The sequence below is a fragment of the Lepus europaeus genome, chromosome 17 (genome assembly GCF_033115175.1).
Source record: "Lepus europaeus isolate LE1 chromosome 17, mLepTim1.pri, whole genome shotgun sequence".
In the NCBI taxonomy this organism is placed as follows: Eukaryota; Metazoa; Chordata; class Mammalia; order Lagomorpha; family Leporidae; genus Lepus; species Lepus europaeus.
The window spans coordinates 30209387-30225984 of NC_084843.1; the positions used below are offsets into that span (position 1 = coordinate 30209387).

Genomic DNA, 16598 nt, shown 5'->3' on the forward strand with positions numbered 1-16598 from the left:
ACGCTGTCAGCACTAACAGAAGCATGGTTGGTGCGAACGCTTTACTCTAGTCCGAGGTTGCCTCTGGGGCTTTTGTGTCACAGTCAGAGCTTGAACTGCTCTCCTCCAAGTCTCATATGGAGGGAAGTAAAAACAAGACATCCCGCCATGCACCCCAGACATTACAACACTACTGTTCCGATCGGATCCCTCCCTGTGCTTCCTGACCCTAGAGGGTTAAATCAGGAGGGTACAACATCACCCCTCCCTCCTATTTCCCGCCTCCTCCTCCCCTTACCTTTAAAAAGTTAAAAAATGTCTGCAGTTGAAATCTCTTAAAGGGGCGGTGCTGGTGAACGAGTACTCTTGGCACGCGTTGCTGAGAAGGCTGGCTAGGGGCGTGAGTTCGCTCCACCAGCACCAAAACACTGAAAAAAAAAAAAAAAGAGAGAGAGAGAGAGCGAGCTCGCGAGCGAGCGAGAGTGAGGGGGGAAAAAGGAAAGGGAAAAAAAGGGAGGAAAAAGGCAGACACACACTTTAGATAAGGACAATTAGTCACCAGCGAGATCCAGTAGGGAGAGTGGTTTAAATCAGAGGGATTTAATGAGGGTGCTCTGTGCCTTCCCTGAAGCCATGCCCTCCAGCAACTCCCGCCCCCCTTCGTGCCTAGCCCTGGTGGCTCTCTCCTTGGCTCTGTTGCTCCATCTCTCTCTTTCCTCCCAGGCAGGACATAGGAGACCCTTGCCCGTAGACAGAGCTCCAGGTTTGAAGGAAAAGACCCTGATTCTACTTGATGTGAGCACCAAGAACCCAATCAGAACAGTCAATGAGAACTTCCTCTCTCTGCAGCTGGATCCGTCCATCATTCATGATGGCTGGCTCGATTTCTTAAGGTAAGGCAGGGGCTTGGATGGATCATTTACATTTTTTTTTAAAGTAACACTCCCCAACCCCTTCCTATCCCCCATTCTAGAGGGGAAAGAAGAAGAAAATAAGCCAAGTGGATCTCTCAATGAGAAGAAAGGAGGTTTTCCTTCTCCTGGAATATTTGCTATGAGGCTGTAACTAGTGATTGAGAAAAGCAATGTTTTCTATTAAGATGCACATGTTTGCAATGCAAAAGGCATTTCAGAAACTTATCAGTTATGACTGAAAAAATGTTTTGCTTACATATATCCACAATTAGCCTCCCTGTCTCCTTCTGAAAAAGAAACAAGAGATTAGGCAGTTACAAAAGCGAAGAAAAGGTCTCCAGCAACAAAGACCTGAGAGGAATGGGTGTGTGTGTGCATGTGTGTGTGTGAGAGAGAGACAGACACAGAGACTTAGTGTTCAAATGGGGATTGCAAGAAAGTGGAATTTTCTACAGAAAGATGATTTCATCAGAAAACAAATTAGAGGCTTGAGTGGTGGACAGGTTGGAAAGGAATTTTAAAATTTATTTCATATCCTCCACTGTCATCTCCAGACTTAAAGACTTTGTAAGGCACTTTTTATAGACAAATGACCCCCCCTCCCCAAATCTGTGGTAAACTGCATAGTTTAGTTTTCCTTTAAATAAAAAAAAAAATTCTCGGGTGGTAGTGTATATAAGGGGAGCTAAGGGGAGCGGTAAGTGTTTTAGAAATACTCGGGCGGGGGGTGGTGGTGGTGCAGAAGTCTGACCTGCACACCCCCCCCCCCCATTAGCAAACCCAGCGGTTTTCGATCCCCTTTGCTCTAGGGCTTGGAACCTAATTGGACTCGCCCTTTCCTTGGGTTTTTACTTTCTAGTAGTCAGGCAACTGCTGTCCCTTCCCATCAGGGACAAAGTTGCAGTGTTGAAAAAGAAATAAAAATGGTCTGCAATATCGAATCCAAGTGTTGAGTTTTAAAAATTCCCTCCAAGTCGGAGCCTCAGCTGTGGGCTCCCTCGAAGAGTTCTGAGCATTCTCAGTCCCACTCCTCTTCCTGAGGCCGTGTCCGCCGCGCGTCTTTCGTGAGTATTTTTTCATTTCTTGGGAAATTAGACTTGCTTTTCCGGATGCACTCGCCCTTCATCCCTTAGGGGTTTCCCTCTGGCTCCGGCCGGGTCTGTGGATGCGGCAGGTAGCAGGAGGCGCCACGTGGAATGCGCCTTCCACGTGGAGGAGCATAGCCCGGATCTTAAGTGGTTGTCTTCCCAGCCGCGGAGACCGTTTCGGTTCCTGAGGGCGCAGACACTGGGAGGGGGGCAACAGCTCCGTGCTGCCCTGCTTCCTCTAAAGTTCTGCGCAGCAGAGCGCGTCGCTGAGCTTGTCCTATTGTGGGGCACGGCAAGGATTTCCCGAACTGCGTGCCCCACTTGCATTGCACTCTTTCAGCTGCACAGACTACTCAGCCCTTTCGCGCTAAATGCTTGCTGCAGAAGAGGTTTTGGAAGGCAGATTTTCGGGGAAGAAGCCCTGGCGGGGCGCATTTGCATTGGCTGTGCAGGCTTCCGGACGGAAGGTTGTTGGAAGTGCCGCGTTTCCCCGGGGCCGGACCCGCACGGACGTGTTCTCTGCGTGCAGCTGGCCCACCGGCTGACTGCGCGCCCCCGAACGCGGTCCTGGAATCCTCAGCCACACGAACTATCTGGCCACCGGCCTCTCCGGGTTGCCACCTCTCTTCGCAGAAACTCTCAAAAAGAGGAGTCTCCGTCCTTCCCATCCCTCTACCCCTATCTTCCTTTACAACGCTCTTACTACATTTGGATTTGGATTCTTCAGAACCTGAACCTGCAAAGCGTTAAAAATAATGAACAGACCCGGAACAGCGATCCCCTCAGCATTAAAGACATCTGCATTGCTCTTTCCTCGCTCCTTCCCCAAAGTAGCAGCGTTTGGGGATTTAAAAAACTTACTGACGGAAAGCCTGAACTTCCGTAGATTGTGCATGCTATTGTTCTGGGCCCCCCGGAGTTTCCCCTAACGTGCAGGTTCCATATTTTCGGCAAACTTCACTTTTCTTAGCGCTTCCAAACGGCCCCAACGAGAAGGAGGGAAGAGGGAGCCCAACACGGGTGGTGGGGAGGAGGATGTTACCTTTTGTGATGGGGCTGAATTATTTCACGGGGGCAAAAGAGACCTTTTTTCTGAGGGAGGGAGGGGGCGTGAGTTGTTCTGGAGGCGAGAGTTTACCCCCCAGACACACACTGCTCGTGGATTTGGGAAACAATGATGTTGTTAATAGCATAATGGAAAGGAAAATCAACTTCATTAAAAAAGTTGTAATCCACTTGGCCTCAAAAAAAAAAAAAAAAAAAAAAGTCAGAATCCGATGGGCCTCGTCTGAGAGAAAAAAGCAGGCTTTCACCCCTTCCACTGAGGTGGCGGCTCCGGCGAAGCCGAGGAGGCGAGACTGGCTTTCCGTGGAGAAGTTTGGCAGCGGTTGGAGGCCAGCAGTTGGCGCGTTGCGCGTCTCCGCCAGGAGCGCTTTCCTGGCCGCAGCAGAGCCAGTCAGCTGCGCCTTGACCCGGTGTTCTCAGCACAAGTGTCCCCCAACCCTGGGAACCAACACAATCTCTGACCCTTCGGAAATGAGTACCTTGCGCGAGCAGCGTGGAGGTTTCCGCCCGAGGGGGCAGCTGCGGGCGGCTGGGCGCAGGAGGCGTAGCCCCGGGAAGCCGAGCAGCGGTGGGCTGCACGGATTGAGGTGCCGGGCGCTCTCAGACGCGGCGGAGCAGCTAGGGCCGGCGCGTACCGCGAGCTAGAGTGGGCACGGAGTCCTTAGCCCGCAGGGAGTGGGAAGAGGGCCTTGCTCTGTGCCTCCGGCGCTCTCCGCTTCTGGGATCCTTTCTTCTCTCTTTCTCTACCCCTGCAGCTCCAAACGTCTGGTGACTCTGGCCCGGGGACTTTCACCCGCCTTTCTGCGCTTCGGGGGCAAAAGGACCGACTTTCTGCAGTTTCAGAACCTGAGGAACCTGGCGAAAAGCCGAGGGGGTCCGGGCCCGGATTACTATCTAAAAAACTATGAGGATGGTGAGAAATTGGTCCCTGTTCTGGCGGGGTGGGAGGGAAATGGGGGGTCGGGAGCGAGCACCCGCTGTGTGCACTTCTATGTGGGTAGATTTTTGTGGAGAGCCCCAGTGAAGCTCCCATGAGCGGCTGGAAGCTGCAGGCAAGGGGACCTTCGGAGTGTGGGGCTCCTGGGGTGCTTACACTCAAGGGGCTTGCCAGGTTGTCCTTGTCCCAGCTGCCGACTTTGACTTTTTGCTGTGCTGTACTCTTCAAGGCCGGAACTGATGGCTAAAACTTCTGGCAAGGTAGTCTTGTGCAGGAGAAAGTGCAGCGAGTTTCTTGAGAAAATTCATCCAGGTTCCTGGATCACTAAAGGATCAGAGTCACATTTCATTCCTAAAATTCTAGGCAAAGATGGCCTTTGTGATTTTCGTATGTCTTTTTGCTTTCCTGGGATGAGGACACAGAGGGATTCCATCTTAAAACGTAACAAAACAAAACACTGTAGTTTTCTGGAATAATTCCCTTTAGATTGGTTCCTTATTGAAGAAGGTTTGAGAATCTCCAGTGGGTGCTCGCTCTTTCAGACTGACTAATCTCAGAATTACAATTTTTTCTGCTTTAAAATGGGATTACAAATGCTAGCCTTCTTTCCTGCCAGGATCAGATGAGTTAAGTGTTGGAAGGGCTTTGAAAACTCAAAATCCTATTCCAGACTGAGAGGCCAATCTTTTTAGATCTGAACAGTCTCATTTTTTTTACTAGAGAAAAAATTAAAATGGCATTTTAAAATGTATTCAGGAGACTTGAAGTTGTTATCTATGAACTTTCTGTGTGTCTAAAGGGACATAGTTGCTTTCAGAGAGGCACAGCGGAAATTGGTGCACCTTGAGCCACTGTGGCTGCTAAGATTGGATAGAAGGAACATTAGTGTCTATTCTTGGAGGGCGGGCTTTCCCCACTCTCCCTTCTCATAAGTAAGCTATAGTTCTATTTTTAAAGGGCTTAGGTCTAGGTTTTCATAGTCCCCTGGATTTTGTTACATCTTGTCCTTATAAATCAGCTAAACAAGACAATGTCCTTGTATTTTCTGGGCCTCCATTGAGTTGGACCTCTGGAGAGGTATTGGGACTTATTTTAAGGATGCCTGAAGAACATATTTTTAAGGTGCCAAAATGGAGAAGGAGGGCAAGATTGTGACTGAGTTTGAAACATGGACTTACTCATCCAGAGTATGTATGTGCTTAAGTCTCATTCTTCTCAAAGGTAAAAGTCCTTGTCATAAAAATATGGGTTGCATGTAGATTTTGCTGTCACTCAGGACAAAATACTGAAAGATAAAAGATGATCCTGTGTAGCAGCACTGTTGGTAATTTGACCCAGGTTTTATAATTCCCAGGGTCATTGTCAGCTTACTGATCATACTCAAGAAGGGAGAATACTAATGATTTTTCTCATGAGATAGTTCTTCAAGATCATTTAAACTCCTTCCTCTTTAGTTTGTGGAGAAACTTGTAAGAGTCTTAGGATTTGCTGGGGGGAAAAGGACCATCATGAATTTAGAAATTAGCTGTTTTCTTCCAGTCTTGTACATAGCCTTATACTACTGATTCACTGAGAACATTAAAATCGGCTTAAAATGAAAGACACAATTTGTTTCCCATTGTAAAGGGAAAAAGTGGGCATAGTGGGGAGAAAAGAAATTGGCAGGAGGCTGTGCCCCATAAAACTTCATAGAATTAAAAAAAATCTGAAGTGGGAGACATCTAAGTGGTCATCTTCACTCCTCCCACCACTTCAGGGGCCAGTATAGGATCTTTCCATATGGAATCCTTTTCTTGTTTTGTCCATCCTGGTATTAAATATCTTTAGGAATGTACTTTTTTACCACTCCTTGGGAAGAGAGTTCATCTGTCCCATAGGTTTTTGCTGGCAAATTTCTCCTGAATTTTCCCCTTTAAATATTCTTCAAAATTTTATAATTATTTCTCTGCATTTTTAAGATTTGTGCCTTCACAATAAGTTCTCTTTGGTGTGGGTGTTAAAGAAAAAAAACCCAACCACCCAACCAAACAAAAACCAAAAAGGTCTCTTCATGGCTGTTTTTTATCTAGACTACCTGGATTTAATTCTTTTAAAACTTTCTTTAAAGTCAGTTCTTCCAGACACTAATCTGTTTTATTGCTCTTAGCTGAACTCCTTTTGATTTATGTCTCCCTGGTAATAAGATGCTCTGAACTATATCAGTAGTTGAAGCTTTAGCAGAGTTATAGAGAGTAGGAATGCCCTGTTTCTGCCCTTTGATGCTCACATATCCTTAAATCACCCATATTGTCTTTGTTGTTGCATGTTGCATTGCAGAATTTTAGGCAAAAATGTTTTTGGTGTAGTCTCAGAAATTGTGCAAACATTGTACTTCACATGTCACTTTTTATCAGTGATAACTGTTATCATAATGAACATCTTAGTATAATTATATTTTCTTAGTAAATAACCCTGTAATGAACACTTGGGCATAAAGGTACCTTATTAAAAATATTCACCTAAATATAGAATAATAGCATATTTTAAGTAATAAGATGTACCTACTAGTACACTATGAAATTCAATTATATAGTAAGGAGAATATGGAATTTGGACTTAGGAAGCCCACACTGCAGGTCTAGCTCTATCACTGATGAATGTGTGGCCTGGGCTTACCACTTCTTTGTGACATATGGATGATGACAATACCTGCTGTAAATTGCTTCTGTGAAGGTTCTCAGAGGTAATACATGTGAAATATCTTGTTGACTGTAAAGCATTAAATGAAAGCTAAGGATTCTTACTTTAATTAAAGGCAATTTCAGGACATTTATAACATTTAGTATTTTAAAGTGGGATTAAAGAGTGAATAAGATTAGATGAGATTGAAGTTTATATAGTAGAAGTAGGAAGATTTAAGGAACTGTTTGAGAAGATTAAGAGAACGCAGACAATCATATTTAAGAAAGGGAGGTGGGAACCTAAGGTAGCTTTTTTTGTGTGGAGGTAAGAGAAGAGATTAATTTTATTTTTGTCATATACTAACATTAAAATGAACTGATAGTTCTAGCTTGGACAAAACTTACTTTTCTGGATACCTGATGTGATTTTATTATTTGTTCCCTCCATCCCCCAAATCAGTAATGTAATTAACAGATCAGGTGGCTTCCATTTTCTAAATATTTTTGAATACATTAAGGCAACTGCAGTTTCTCCAACTTTGTAAAGTCACTTTTATATATCACGTGAGGACCTTCTCTGGTCACTACTTTAATACAGTAACCTATTTTGCTCTGTGCTTATAGATAGTCTGAATCCCATACAAACATGGTAATTATGGAGGAAATAAAAATAGGGTTGTTTTTCTTACTCTGGGAGTCTTACTTTTGTATTACTTCTTCTTTGTTCTTTGTGATGTTATGCTTTACTTGGTCCCAACAGAGAAATCTTTGGGTTAATCTTTTGTTTTTGTTTCTTTTGTGCCAGTCTTTCCCTCTTTGTTGTATATTCAGTGTGTTTTATTGTATGTCCATCTTGTTATGGCTATAACCACATTTAATGAAGATATACAATATTTATTGTATGCATAGAAAGCTAGCTTAATATTTCCAAAATGTATTCATCACAACTTTTTTGATCAAAAATCCTGATTATTTTTGAATTGTTTATAGAAATGTTCAAACTCCTCAACTTTGCATCAAAGTCTTTCACATTTCAGTCTCAGCTTACTTTTTCTACATGGTGGTTCCATGTACCTTTTATTATAGTTCAATTTGATTATTTAGTGTCTCCTTAAAACACTTTCATTATCCCAGCCACAGACCTTTGTTGGATAGTTCTGTCCAAATCTTACTCCCACCCTGTTTAATTCTTAAAGACCCATTGCCGGTATTCCTTATTTGTAAAAAGCTTTTCTTCAACAAGTCATTTCACAGTGGTTTCTTCTTTTTTGGACTTTTTTCTTTGTGCTGTTATTTGGCCGTTCTACTTGTTTTGATATTAAATTTTTCATTTATATTTATTTATTTTAATTCTCAACTAGAATGCAAATTCTTTGCAGAAAAGGGCCTTATAAAATTACTGTATGTCCCATAGGTTTAGCATACTATTTGACACATTGCAGATTTTCAGCAAATTTTCTTTGGTAAATAACAGGTTAAGAGCACTGTGAAAGGCCCTGAGAAAATGAAGGTGACCAGTGAAGAAATAAGTGAAGGATACATGAAGATTCTAATTGTTTTCCTCCTTCAATAGATAGGCCCACGAAGTGCATTTGTAATACTTATTTTCATGACAGTATTCATAAATAACGAATAACCATGTATTTGTTGACTTTAGTCATCCTAGTTGTCTTGGTTTCTTGCTTTGCCTTAAATCAACTTTGCTGCTCAGTTTAAAGTCTTGTGCTGAAACTATACTTTTTTATTGTGGTTGTTTGTTTCTTGCCTTTCTTTTGCTTTTGTTTGTTAAACTTATGTAGTTCCTATGCCTGATTTTCCAATCCCTCACTTAATAGTGCCTTTTTGCAACTTTCAAGTATCTTTTATCTCTATCTCCTAAAGATTTTTCTCTACAGAGATCCTCTGAAATTCTCAATGATGAATGTCAGCTTTAAGGCATTATAAACTATTATTATCATTCTGTTTTCTCCAGGAAGTTTTCTGAGTTTTCATAGAAGTGAGGTTTTATTAATTCTTTTTCTGTTTCTGTTCCATTAATCAACACATGAAGAATGGCACAACTAACAAAATACGTATTTGTCTTGAACTTATCCACATTTCACTCTCTCGTTTTATTTTATATAATGTTTCTTGAAATCCCATTACATTTAACAAATACTTATTGATTACCTACTCTGTATTTCATTTTGTACTGCACAAAGAATGGTATCATATAAAATAAATGAAAGATATCATATCGAATCACAAAAAATAGCAGTAATAATTTGTTTAGACAAGATCCACTAATCAGTGTTGAAATTAGCAAGTGAAACTTTATTTTTATTTTTGTTGAAGATTTTTTTATTTGTTTGAAAGAGTTAGAGAAGGTGAGACAGAGTGTGAGAGAGAGAGAGTTCTTCCATCAACTGGTTCACTCCGCAGATGGCTGCAATGATCAGAGCTGAGCCAGGAGCTAGCCAGGAGCTTCAAATGAGTTTCCCATGTGGATAGTAGGGGCCCAAACACTTGGACCATCTTCTACTGCTTTTCCCAGGTCATAAACAGGGAACTGGAACAGAAGTGATACAGCCAGGATTCCAATTGGTGCCCATATGTGTTGCAGGGGGCGGCTTTACCCATTACACCACAGTGCTGGCCTCCAGTAAGTGAAAGTTCAAAGTAAAACAGGATTTTTTTAAAAGAAGCTTTTATTTAATGAATGCAAATTTCATAGGTACAACTTTAGGAATATAGAGGTTTTTCTCCCCATACACACTTTCCTACCTCCACTCTTGTCCCACCTCCTATTCCCTCTCCCATCCCATTCTTCATTAAGATTCCTTTTTAGTGCTGGCATTCCATATGGGCACCGGTTCGTGTCCCAGTTGCTCCACTTCTGATCCAGCTCTCTGCTGTGGACTGGGAAAGCAGTGGACATTTGTCCAAGTCCTTGGGCCCCTGTACCCATGTGGGAGACCTGAAAGAAGCTCCTAGCTCCTGGCAACAGCTCGGTGCAGCTCCGGCTGTTGTGGCCATCTGGAGAGTGAACCAGCGGATGGAAGACCTCTCTCTCTCTGCCTCTCCTCCTCTCTCTCTGCCTCTCCTCCTCTCTCTGTGTAACTCTGATTTTCAAATAAATAAATAAAGCTTAAAAAGATTCATTTTTAATTTAACTTTATATATAGAAGACCAACTCTATACTAAGATTTCAGAAGTTTGCACCCACACACACACACACACACTATATATATATATACATATATATATAATATACATTATATATATGTATATACATCTATAAAGTACTGTTTGAGAACAAGTTTTGTAGTTAATTCTCATAGTAAACTCATTAAGGACCGAGGTCCTACATGGGGAGTAAGTGCACAGTGACTTCTGTTGTTAATTTAACAATTAGTACTCTTAATTATAACATCAGTGATCACCCAAGGCTCTTGCCATGAGCTGCCAGTGCTATGGAAACCTTTCGTGGCCACAAACTCCTTCAGTGTTTAAACAGGGCCTTAAGCAAAGTGGAAGTTCTCTCCTTCCTTCAGAGAAAAGTACATCCTTCTGGACGGCCCCTTCTTTCCACTCCCTCATCATATTTATTAATTAATTACTGTGGTGGTTTTTAGTATGTATCCACAAATTCTCTGCCTTTAGGAGCTGGAGCTTAATTTTTCTCCTTGTGAGTGTGGGTTGGATTTTTAAAAAACTTTACTTGAAAATCTGGGAGCCAGAGAAAGAGCTCTTCCATACCTTGGTTCACTCCCCAAGTGTCTGGAACAGTCAGGGCCGGACCAAGCAGAAACAAGGAGCCTGGAACTTCATCTGGGTAGGGACTCATGTACTTGAGCCATCATATGCTGCCTCTCAGGATATGCATTAACAGGAAGTTGGAGTTGTAAGTGGAGCCAGGACCTGTTCCTGGGCAGTCCAATGTGGGATGCCAGCATCCTAGGTGGTGTCTTAATTGGTATACTTAATTCCTGCCCATTTGAGTAGGGTTTAATGACTTGTTTCCAAAGAAATAGAATCTAGAAAGGGAAAGTAGTAGTTTTACTTTGGGAAAACTGACTGATATAATTTTCATAGTGATCCAAGGTTAGCATTAGCAGGTAAGTCATATTGATATTATGCATTTCCTGATACAATGCAATAAGAAGAGTAGCTACAAGTTAGCATTTTATTATATCATTAATTCATTTACTGATTGAGTGGGTTATTATCTAGTACCAGATACCTCTTTGATGTTGACTGTGGGAAAATGAGTAAGGTACAAATACTGTTGTCAAATTACTTATTATTGATCTCTTGTCATTTCAGCAGCATCAGCCAAAAATAGTTTCTGGAGACTTTTTTATTTTTTTAGAGATTTATTTACTTATTTTGGGAGAGAGAGTTGCACATAGAAACAGGGTTACAGATAGAGTTACAGATAGAGACAAAGAGAAAGGTCTTCCATCTGCTGGTTCACTCCCCAAATGACCACAATGGCCAGGGGCCAGGAGCTTCTTTGGCGTCTTCCATGTGGGTGCAGGGGCCCAAGCACTTGTACCATCATCTATTGTTTTCCCAGGCCATAAGCAGGGAGCTGGATGAGAGGGGGAGAAGCTGGGAGATGAACTGGCACCCATATGGGATGCTGGCACCACAGGTAGAGGCTTAGTCTACTGCACCACAGTGCCAGCCCTTCTGGAGACTTTTAAGCCCAAGCAAAGCCTCCATTCCAACTTCATCATTTGACATTTCATGTTTTCAAGTAACTTTAAAATGTCTTGATTAAATTTAGTATTGCATCTAAGGTTGTTAGTAATTACCTGAAAATTTGTGTGTGTTTTACACAGCCTTTTGAAGCAAAATGGATGTGTTTTCTGTAATGTCATTAAAATTTAGTACCTAGATCCTGAGTGTGAGCTGCAATTCACTGAACCCCTGTGAATTTGAATGTGGTATCTCACAAAGATTTAGTTTGTGTCATTTAGACATTTTGGCCATGTATATAGTTGAAAATGATAGAGGTCAGGAAGCACTGGTCTGTTGCTTATAGAAGTGATTTAATTTCAGTGAATAAGAAAATCCAGTAAAAAAAAAAAACAAAAAACAACCTTTAAGTGGTTATTACAGTTGTGTAATTTATTACCTGGTCATTGAAGACAAAAGTAATCCATAAAATTTCCTGTGCTACTGTTGCCAGTGCTAAATATTATTATTCTTGTCAAATTCATTTAAATTCATATTCTCCAAAGCCTGCTGATGAGATTGGTACCTTGCGGAACAAAAAACACTTTTCTTTCATAATTTCCTGTGCCTCTTTAGTCTACCAGGCTCACATGGTCTGGATTTCTGGAGTCAGGAACTTGTTATGAGAATAATTTATTAAAATGTATCAGATGCTCAAAGACTTAATTTTGATGCTTTTCAGTGTCTTAGTCAACTTTTCAGCTGTTTCAGTCTCTGAGGCAATAGATTAGAACTCTGAGCATTATGTGTGTATGTGGGTGAGAGTGTGTGTGTGTGTGTGTGTGTGAGAGAGAGAGAGAGAGAGAGAGAGAGAGAGAGAGGGAGAAAGAGAGAAAGAATGAGAGAGAGGGAGGACAAGACAGAAAGAGAATGAAATTAAAAAATTTGGTGTTTTATTTTCTGTACTTATCCATGGACAGTGATTTAGGCAAAGTGAATTAACATTTCCAGATTAATGGCCTTGCTATTCAAGCTATCTTTGTACAAATTTGTTGAATTCCTTTATCCTTTGGCTTTTATGATTTGATTGAGTTAAATTCCATTCTGTTTTCTTTGCTTTAGTACATTGAAAAACAGTGTAATTTACTCAATTCAATAAATACCTTAAAAATTATCAGTTATATGCCAGGCTTAGTGCTGGATGGGTTTGAGTCGTAATCCTAAAAGGCACAATCCTGAATGTCATAATACTAAATGTTGAAATCTTGAAAGGTCCAAATTCTGAAAATATAACTATAGGAATATATTAATGTTCTTTAAAAGTGTTCTGGGTATTTAAGGAGTGGACCAGTGGATGAAAGATCTCTCTCTCTGTTTCTTTCTGTGTCCACTCTGCCTTTCAGATAAATAAGTCTTAAAAATAAAAGAGCGCAATTCTAGCCCTCTACATCACACTTAGATAAGAGAAGGATGCATTCTCTTATTTGTTCACTGTTTCATTTATTTATCCATTGATTTACCTTATACCTAAAAACCCTATATGAAACATTGTGGAAAATTAAAAAATATGTGCCATAGGTCTTCCTGTGAGTATATTTAAAGGTCTTGTGGATTAGAACACAAAATAGTTGTTAGGTCAAACAATGAAGGAATAATTACAGGGAGATGCATGAACAATAAAAAGCAATATTTGTCACATTTTAGGACATACTGAATGAGTAAAACAACTGATTCAGTGTGGTATAGGACTTATAATTTCTCTGGAAAGAAGATATGTTTTGGAAACATACATTGGAGGGAGCAATAGTGAATCAACAGTGAAATGAATGCAAGGGAAATGGCAGGAAAAAAAGCAGAGAAATAAGAATATTTGAAAATATTCTTGAACAATTTTGATAGATTGCTGAGTACTTTTAGAATTACTTTGTTTTGTATTTATGCTTGAGAACTATATTCTGCTTTATTCTTCCTTCAAGTTTTAAGCCCAGTGAAGCCTTATAAAGGGAAAAGAACTTGGGGTGAGATTTCAAGAAAACTGCTCCTTCATCTCTCCCTCCTTTATCTTTTTCTTTGATCTGAGATTTTATTAAATTCAAGTAGAGAACATTCTTATAGCCACTTAACATGAAGCAACTAGGGGTAGGTATTTGGCCTAATGATTAAGATGCTCTCATCCCATTTTGGAGCGCCTGGGTTCAAGTCCTGGCTCTGCTCCCTATTCCACCTTCCTGCTAATGCACATCCTATAATGGCTCATGTAGGTGAATCACTGCCACCCATGTGGGAGATCTGGATTGAATTCTGGGCTTCTGGCTTTGGCCTGGCCCAACACCAGCTGTTATGGGCATTTGTGGAGTTGAACCAGGAAATTGGAGATTGGACCATTCATCTGTTTCTATCTCTGTCTTTCAAATTAATAAAAAAATTTCAGAGGTGAAATTGAGGCAGGCATTGAAGATTAAGCAGCAGCTTGGAATGTTTATATCTGATAGCAGAATACCTCAGATGGAGTCCTGCCTCTGCTTCCAATCCAGTTCATTTACTAATGAACTTGGGAGACAACTGATGATGGTCCAAGTATTTGAGTTCCAGCCACACACCTTGGAGACCTACAGGGAATTCCTGGCTCCTGGATTTGGCCTGGCCAAGCTTGGCTCTTGCAGGTATTTGAAGAGTGAAATAGTGGATGGAAGATCTCTCTGCCTCTCCCTCTCTGCCTTTCAGATAACACACACACACACACACACAATAAAACAAAACTTAAGAAAAAAGAGATGAAGAAACCAAGGAACGAAGTATTTGTATTCAACAAAAGTCTCAGGGGTTATTTAAGTACTGTGTTACTAAGTGCCTGAGTTGTGGTTGAATCTAGAACAGTCTTTCTCCATAGCTGGTGATTTTCACCACTTCTCTTATAGCACAACAGCATGATTTTCCTCATTCCTCTACCAAGACAGCTTCAAAGGCCTTTCCTCAAGAGGAAATGCTTTTATGTTAGTTGCAGTCTGATTTGAAAGTTTGTTTGAGAATAAGGCTAAATGATAATTATTGTTTCCCTTGTGTGTTTCTATCTGGTTTGGGCACTTATCACCTCACTCTTATTTTATATACTCTCAACTGGGTTCCTTGTCTTCAGCTTTTCTCCATCTTGCTGTCTGATTAATCTTTCTGAAGCTCCACTTCCCTCCTGTCACTGCCTAACTAGAACCCTTCAGGGATATAGCCATTGCCTGGTAACTCAAGCCCTTCCTCACTCTATTCTAGTTTTCATAGGTTCTCTACAATCATCCTCCCATCCTTGGCCAGCTCTCTTTCCTCTCCATGGGAAGCAGAATATGTTCACGAGTAGATGGTAAAGATTCCTGTTACAGCTTCCTGTTAACCTCTTGGCAGTCTTCATTTCTAACCCTCTAGATTTCCTACCCCATCATTCTTCTGCTACTTGGCGTTTCTGACTTTTATCTTCCCTTCAAAGCTCTGTTTAAGTTTATCCTCCTTCCTAAGATTCCTCAATATCTTAGTTCAAAGTGATTTAATTGATTCATGAAATTGAGCTGGAGCTTCTTAAGCAATTATTTTCTCCTTTAGCTATTTTCGTATTATATCCTCAGATGTTTTTTGTGAGTGTCCATATAGAGGTGGTTCTATCTGTAGTTCATAGGCCACTGTGAGAGTAGTAATGTCATTTCTCTAGTTTCAGTAACACTTAGTATAATGCCTTTTGCATAGTATTTATTCAGTCAATACTTGTTCACTGATTATTTCCCACTTACTTAATACTTAACATGCAGAAGGATATAACCTCTCTTTCCATGAGTTGTTTCCTCTTTTTTTTCCCATGTCATAGGATATTTCTGGTTGATTCTTAACTTCTTTATTCATACTTATAAAGGCTTATACTTTTTATTCATTTTATTAATTTCTAATGCAATACATGCTGATTGATACAAATTCAATACTACATATACAGATAAAAAGGAAAAGTCTCTATTTCCTGCCCTCTGTCTCACATTTTTAATAATTTTGCATTTAACTTTTCAGACCTTTTGTTATATGTGCAGAAGTACATAGATTTTTTAAACACAGATGGTATTATATTGTATACAATTTGCTTATTTAGATATCCTTTTTGAAAATAATTACTTATTTGTAAGGCTGAGAGAGAAAGAGAAAGAGAAAAGATATTTTCCATCCTCCAGTTCATTCCCCAAATGCCTTGATAGCCAGAGCTGCACCAGGCTGAAACTGGGGCCAGGAACTCAATATGTGAGTGCTTGAGCCTCCTAGAGTGTGAGTGCTGCCAGGAACTCCATATGTGAGTGCTGCCTCCTAGAGTGTGCATTAGCAGGAAGCTGGAATTGGAAGTGGAGAACTGGGTGGAACTCTGATATGAGATATGGGTATCCCACACAGTGTATTAATGCTGAACACTAGAGTATCTTTTAATACTCTATGGTTAGAGAATAATCTGCGTATGAAAGGACTGTTATTTAACCATTTTCTTACATTGGAACTTATTTTTGTTTTACAGGAACTTATCTGTTTGTTATTTGCTATATAGTTTCTTTTTTTTTTCCTTTATTAAACTTTTATTTAATGAATACAAATTTCTGAAGTACAGCTTATGGGTTACAATGGCTTCCCCCCTCCCATAACTTCCCTCCCACCTGCAACCCTCCCCTTTCCCACTCCCTCTCCCCTTCCATTCACATCAAGATTCATTTTCAATTCTCTTTATATACAGAAGATCAGTTTAGTATATATTAGGTAAAGATTTCAACAGTTTGCCCCCATATAGAAACACGAAATGAAAAAAATACTGTTGGAGTACTAGTTATAGCATTAAATAACAGTGTACAGCACATTAAAGACAGAGATCCTACATAATATTTTTTTTAAAAAATTAATTAATTTTCTATGCCATTTCCACTTTAACACCAGGTTTTTTTTTTATTTCCAATTCTCTTTATATACAGAAGATTGATTCAGTATATAATTAGTAAAGATCTCATCAGTTTGTACCCACACAGAGACACAAAGTGTAAAAATACTGTTTCAGTACTAGTTATAGCATCACTTCACATTGGACAACACATTAAGGACAGATCCCACATGGGATGTAAGTACACAGTGACTCCTGTTGCTGACTTAACAACTTGACACTCCTGTTCATGGCATCAGTAATCTCCCTAGGCTCTAGTCATGAGTTGCCAGGGCTATGGAAACCTTTAGAGTTCGCTGACTTTGGTCTTATTCCGATAGGGTCATAGTCAAAGTGGAAGTTCTCTCCTCC

General features: G+C 40.6%; 1 protein-coding gene across 3 annotated transcripts in view; it reads left to right on the plus strand.

The window, feature by feature from the left end:
- Positions 1 to 582: 582 nt before the first annotated feature.
- Positions 583 to 16598, plus strand: part of HPSE2 (heparanase 2 (inactive)) — a 680289-nt gene continuing 664273 nt past the window's right edge. For all 3 annotated transcript variants that reach the window (XM_062214714.1, XM_062214715.1, XM_062214716.1), the window contains exons 1-2: positions 583 to 872; positions 3802 to 3959. In XM_062214714.1, the coding sequence (XP_062070698.1) occupies positions 583 to 872; positions 3802 to 3959 (448 nt within the window). The remainder of the gene's footprint in view (positions 873 to 3801; positions 3960 to 16598) is intronic.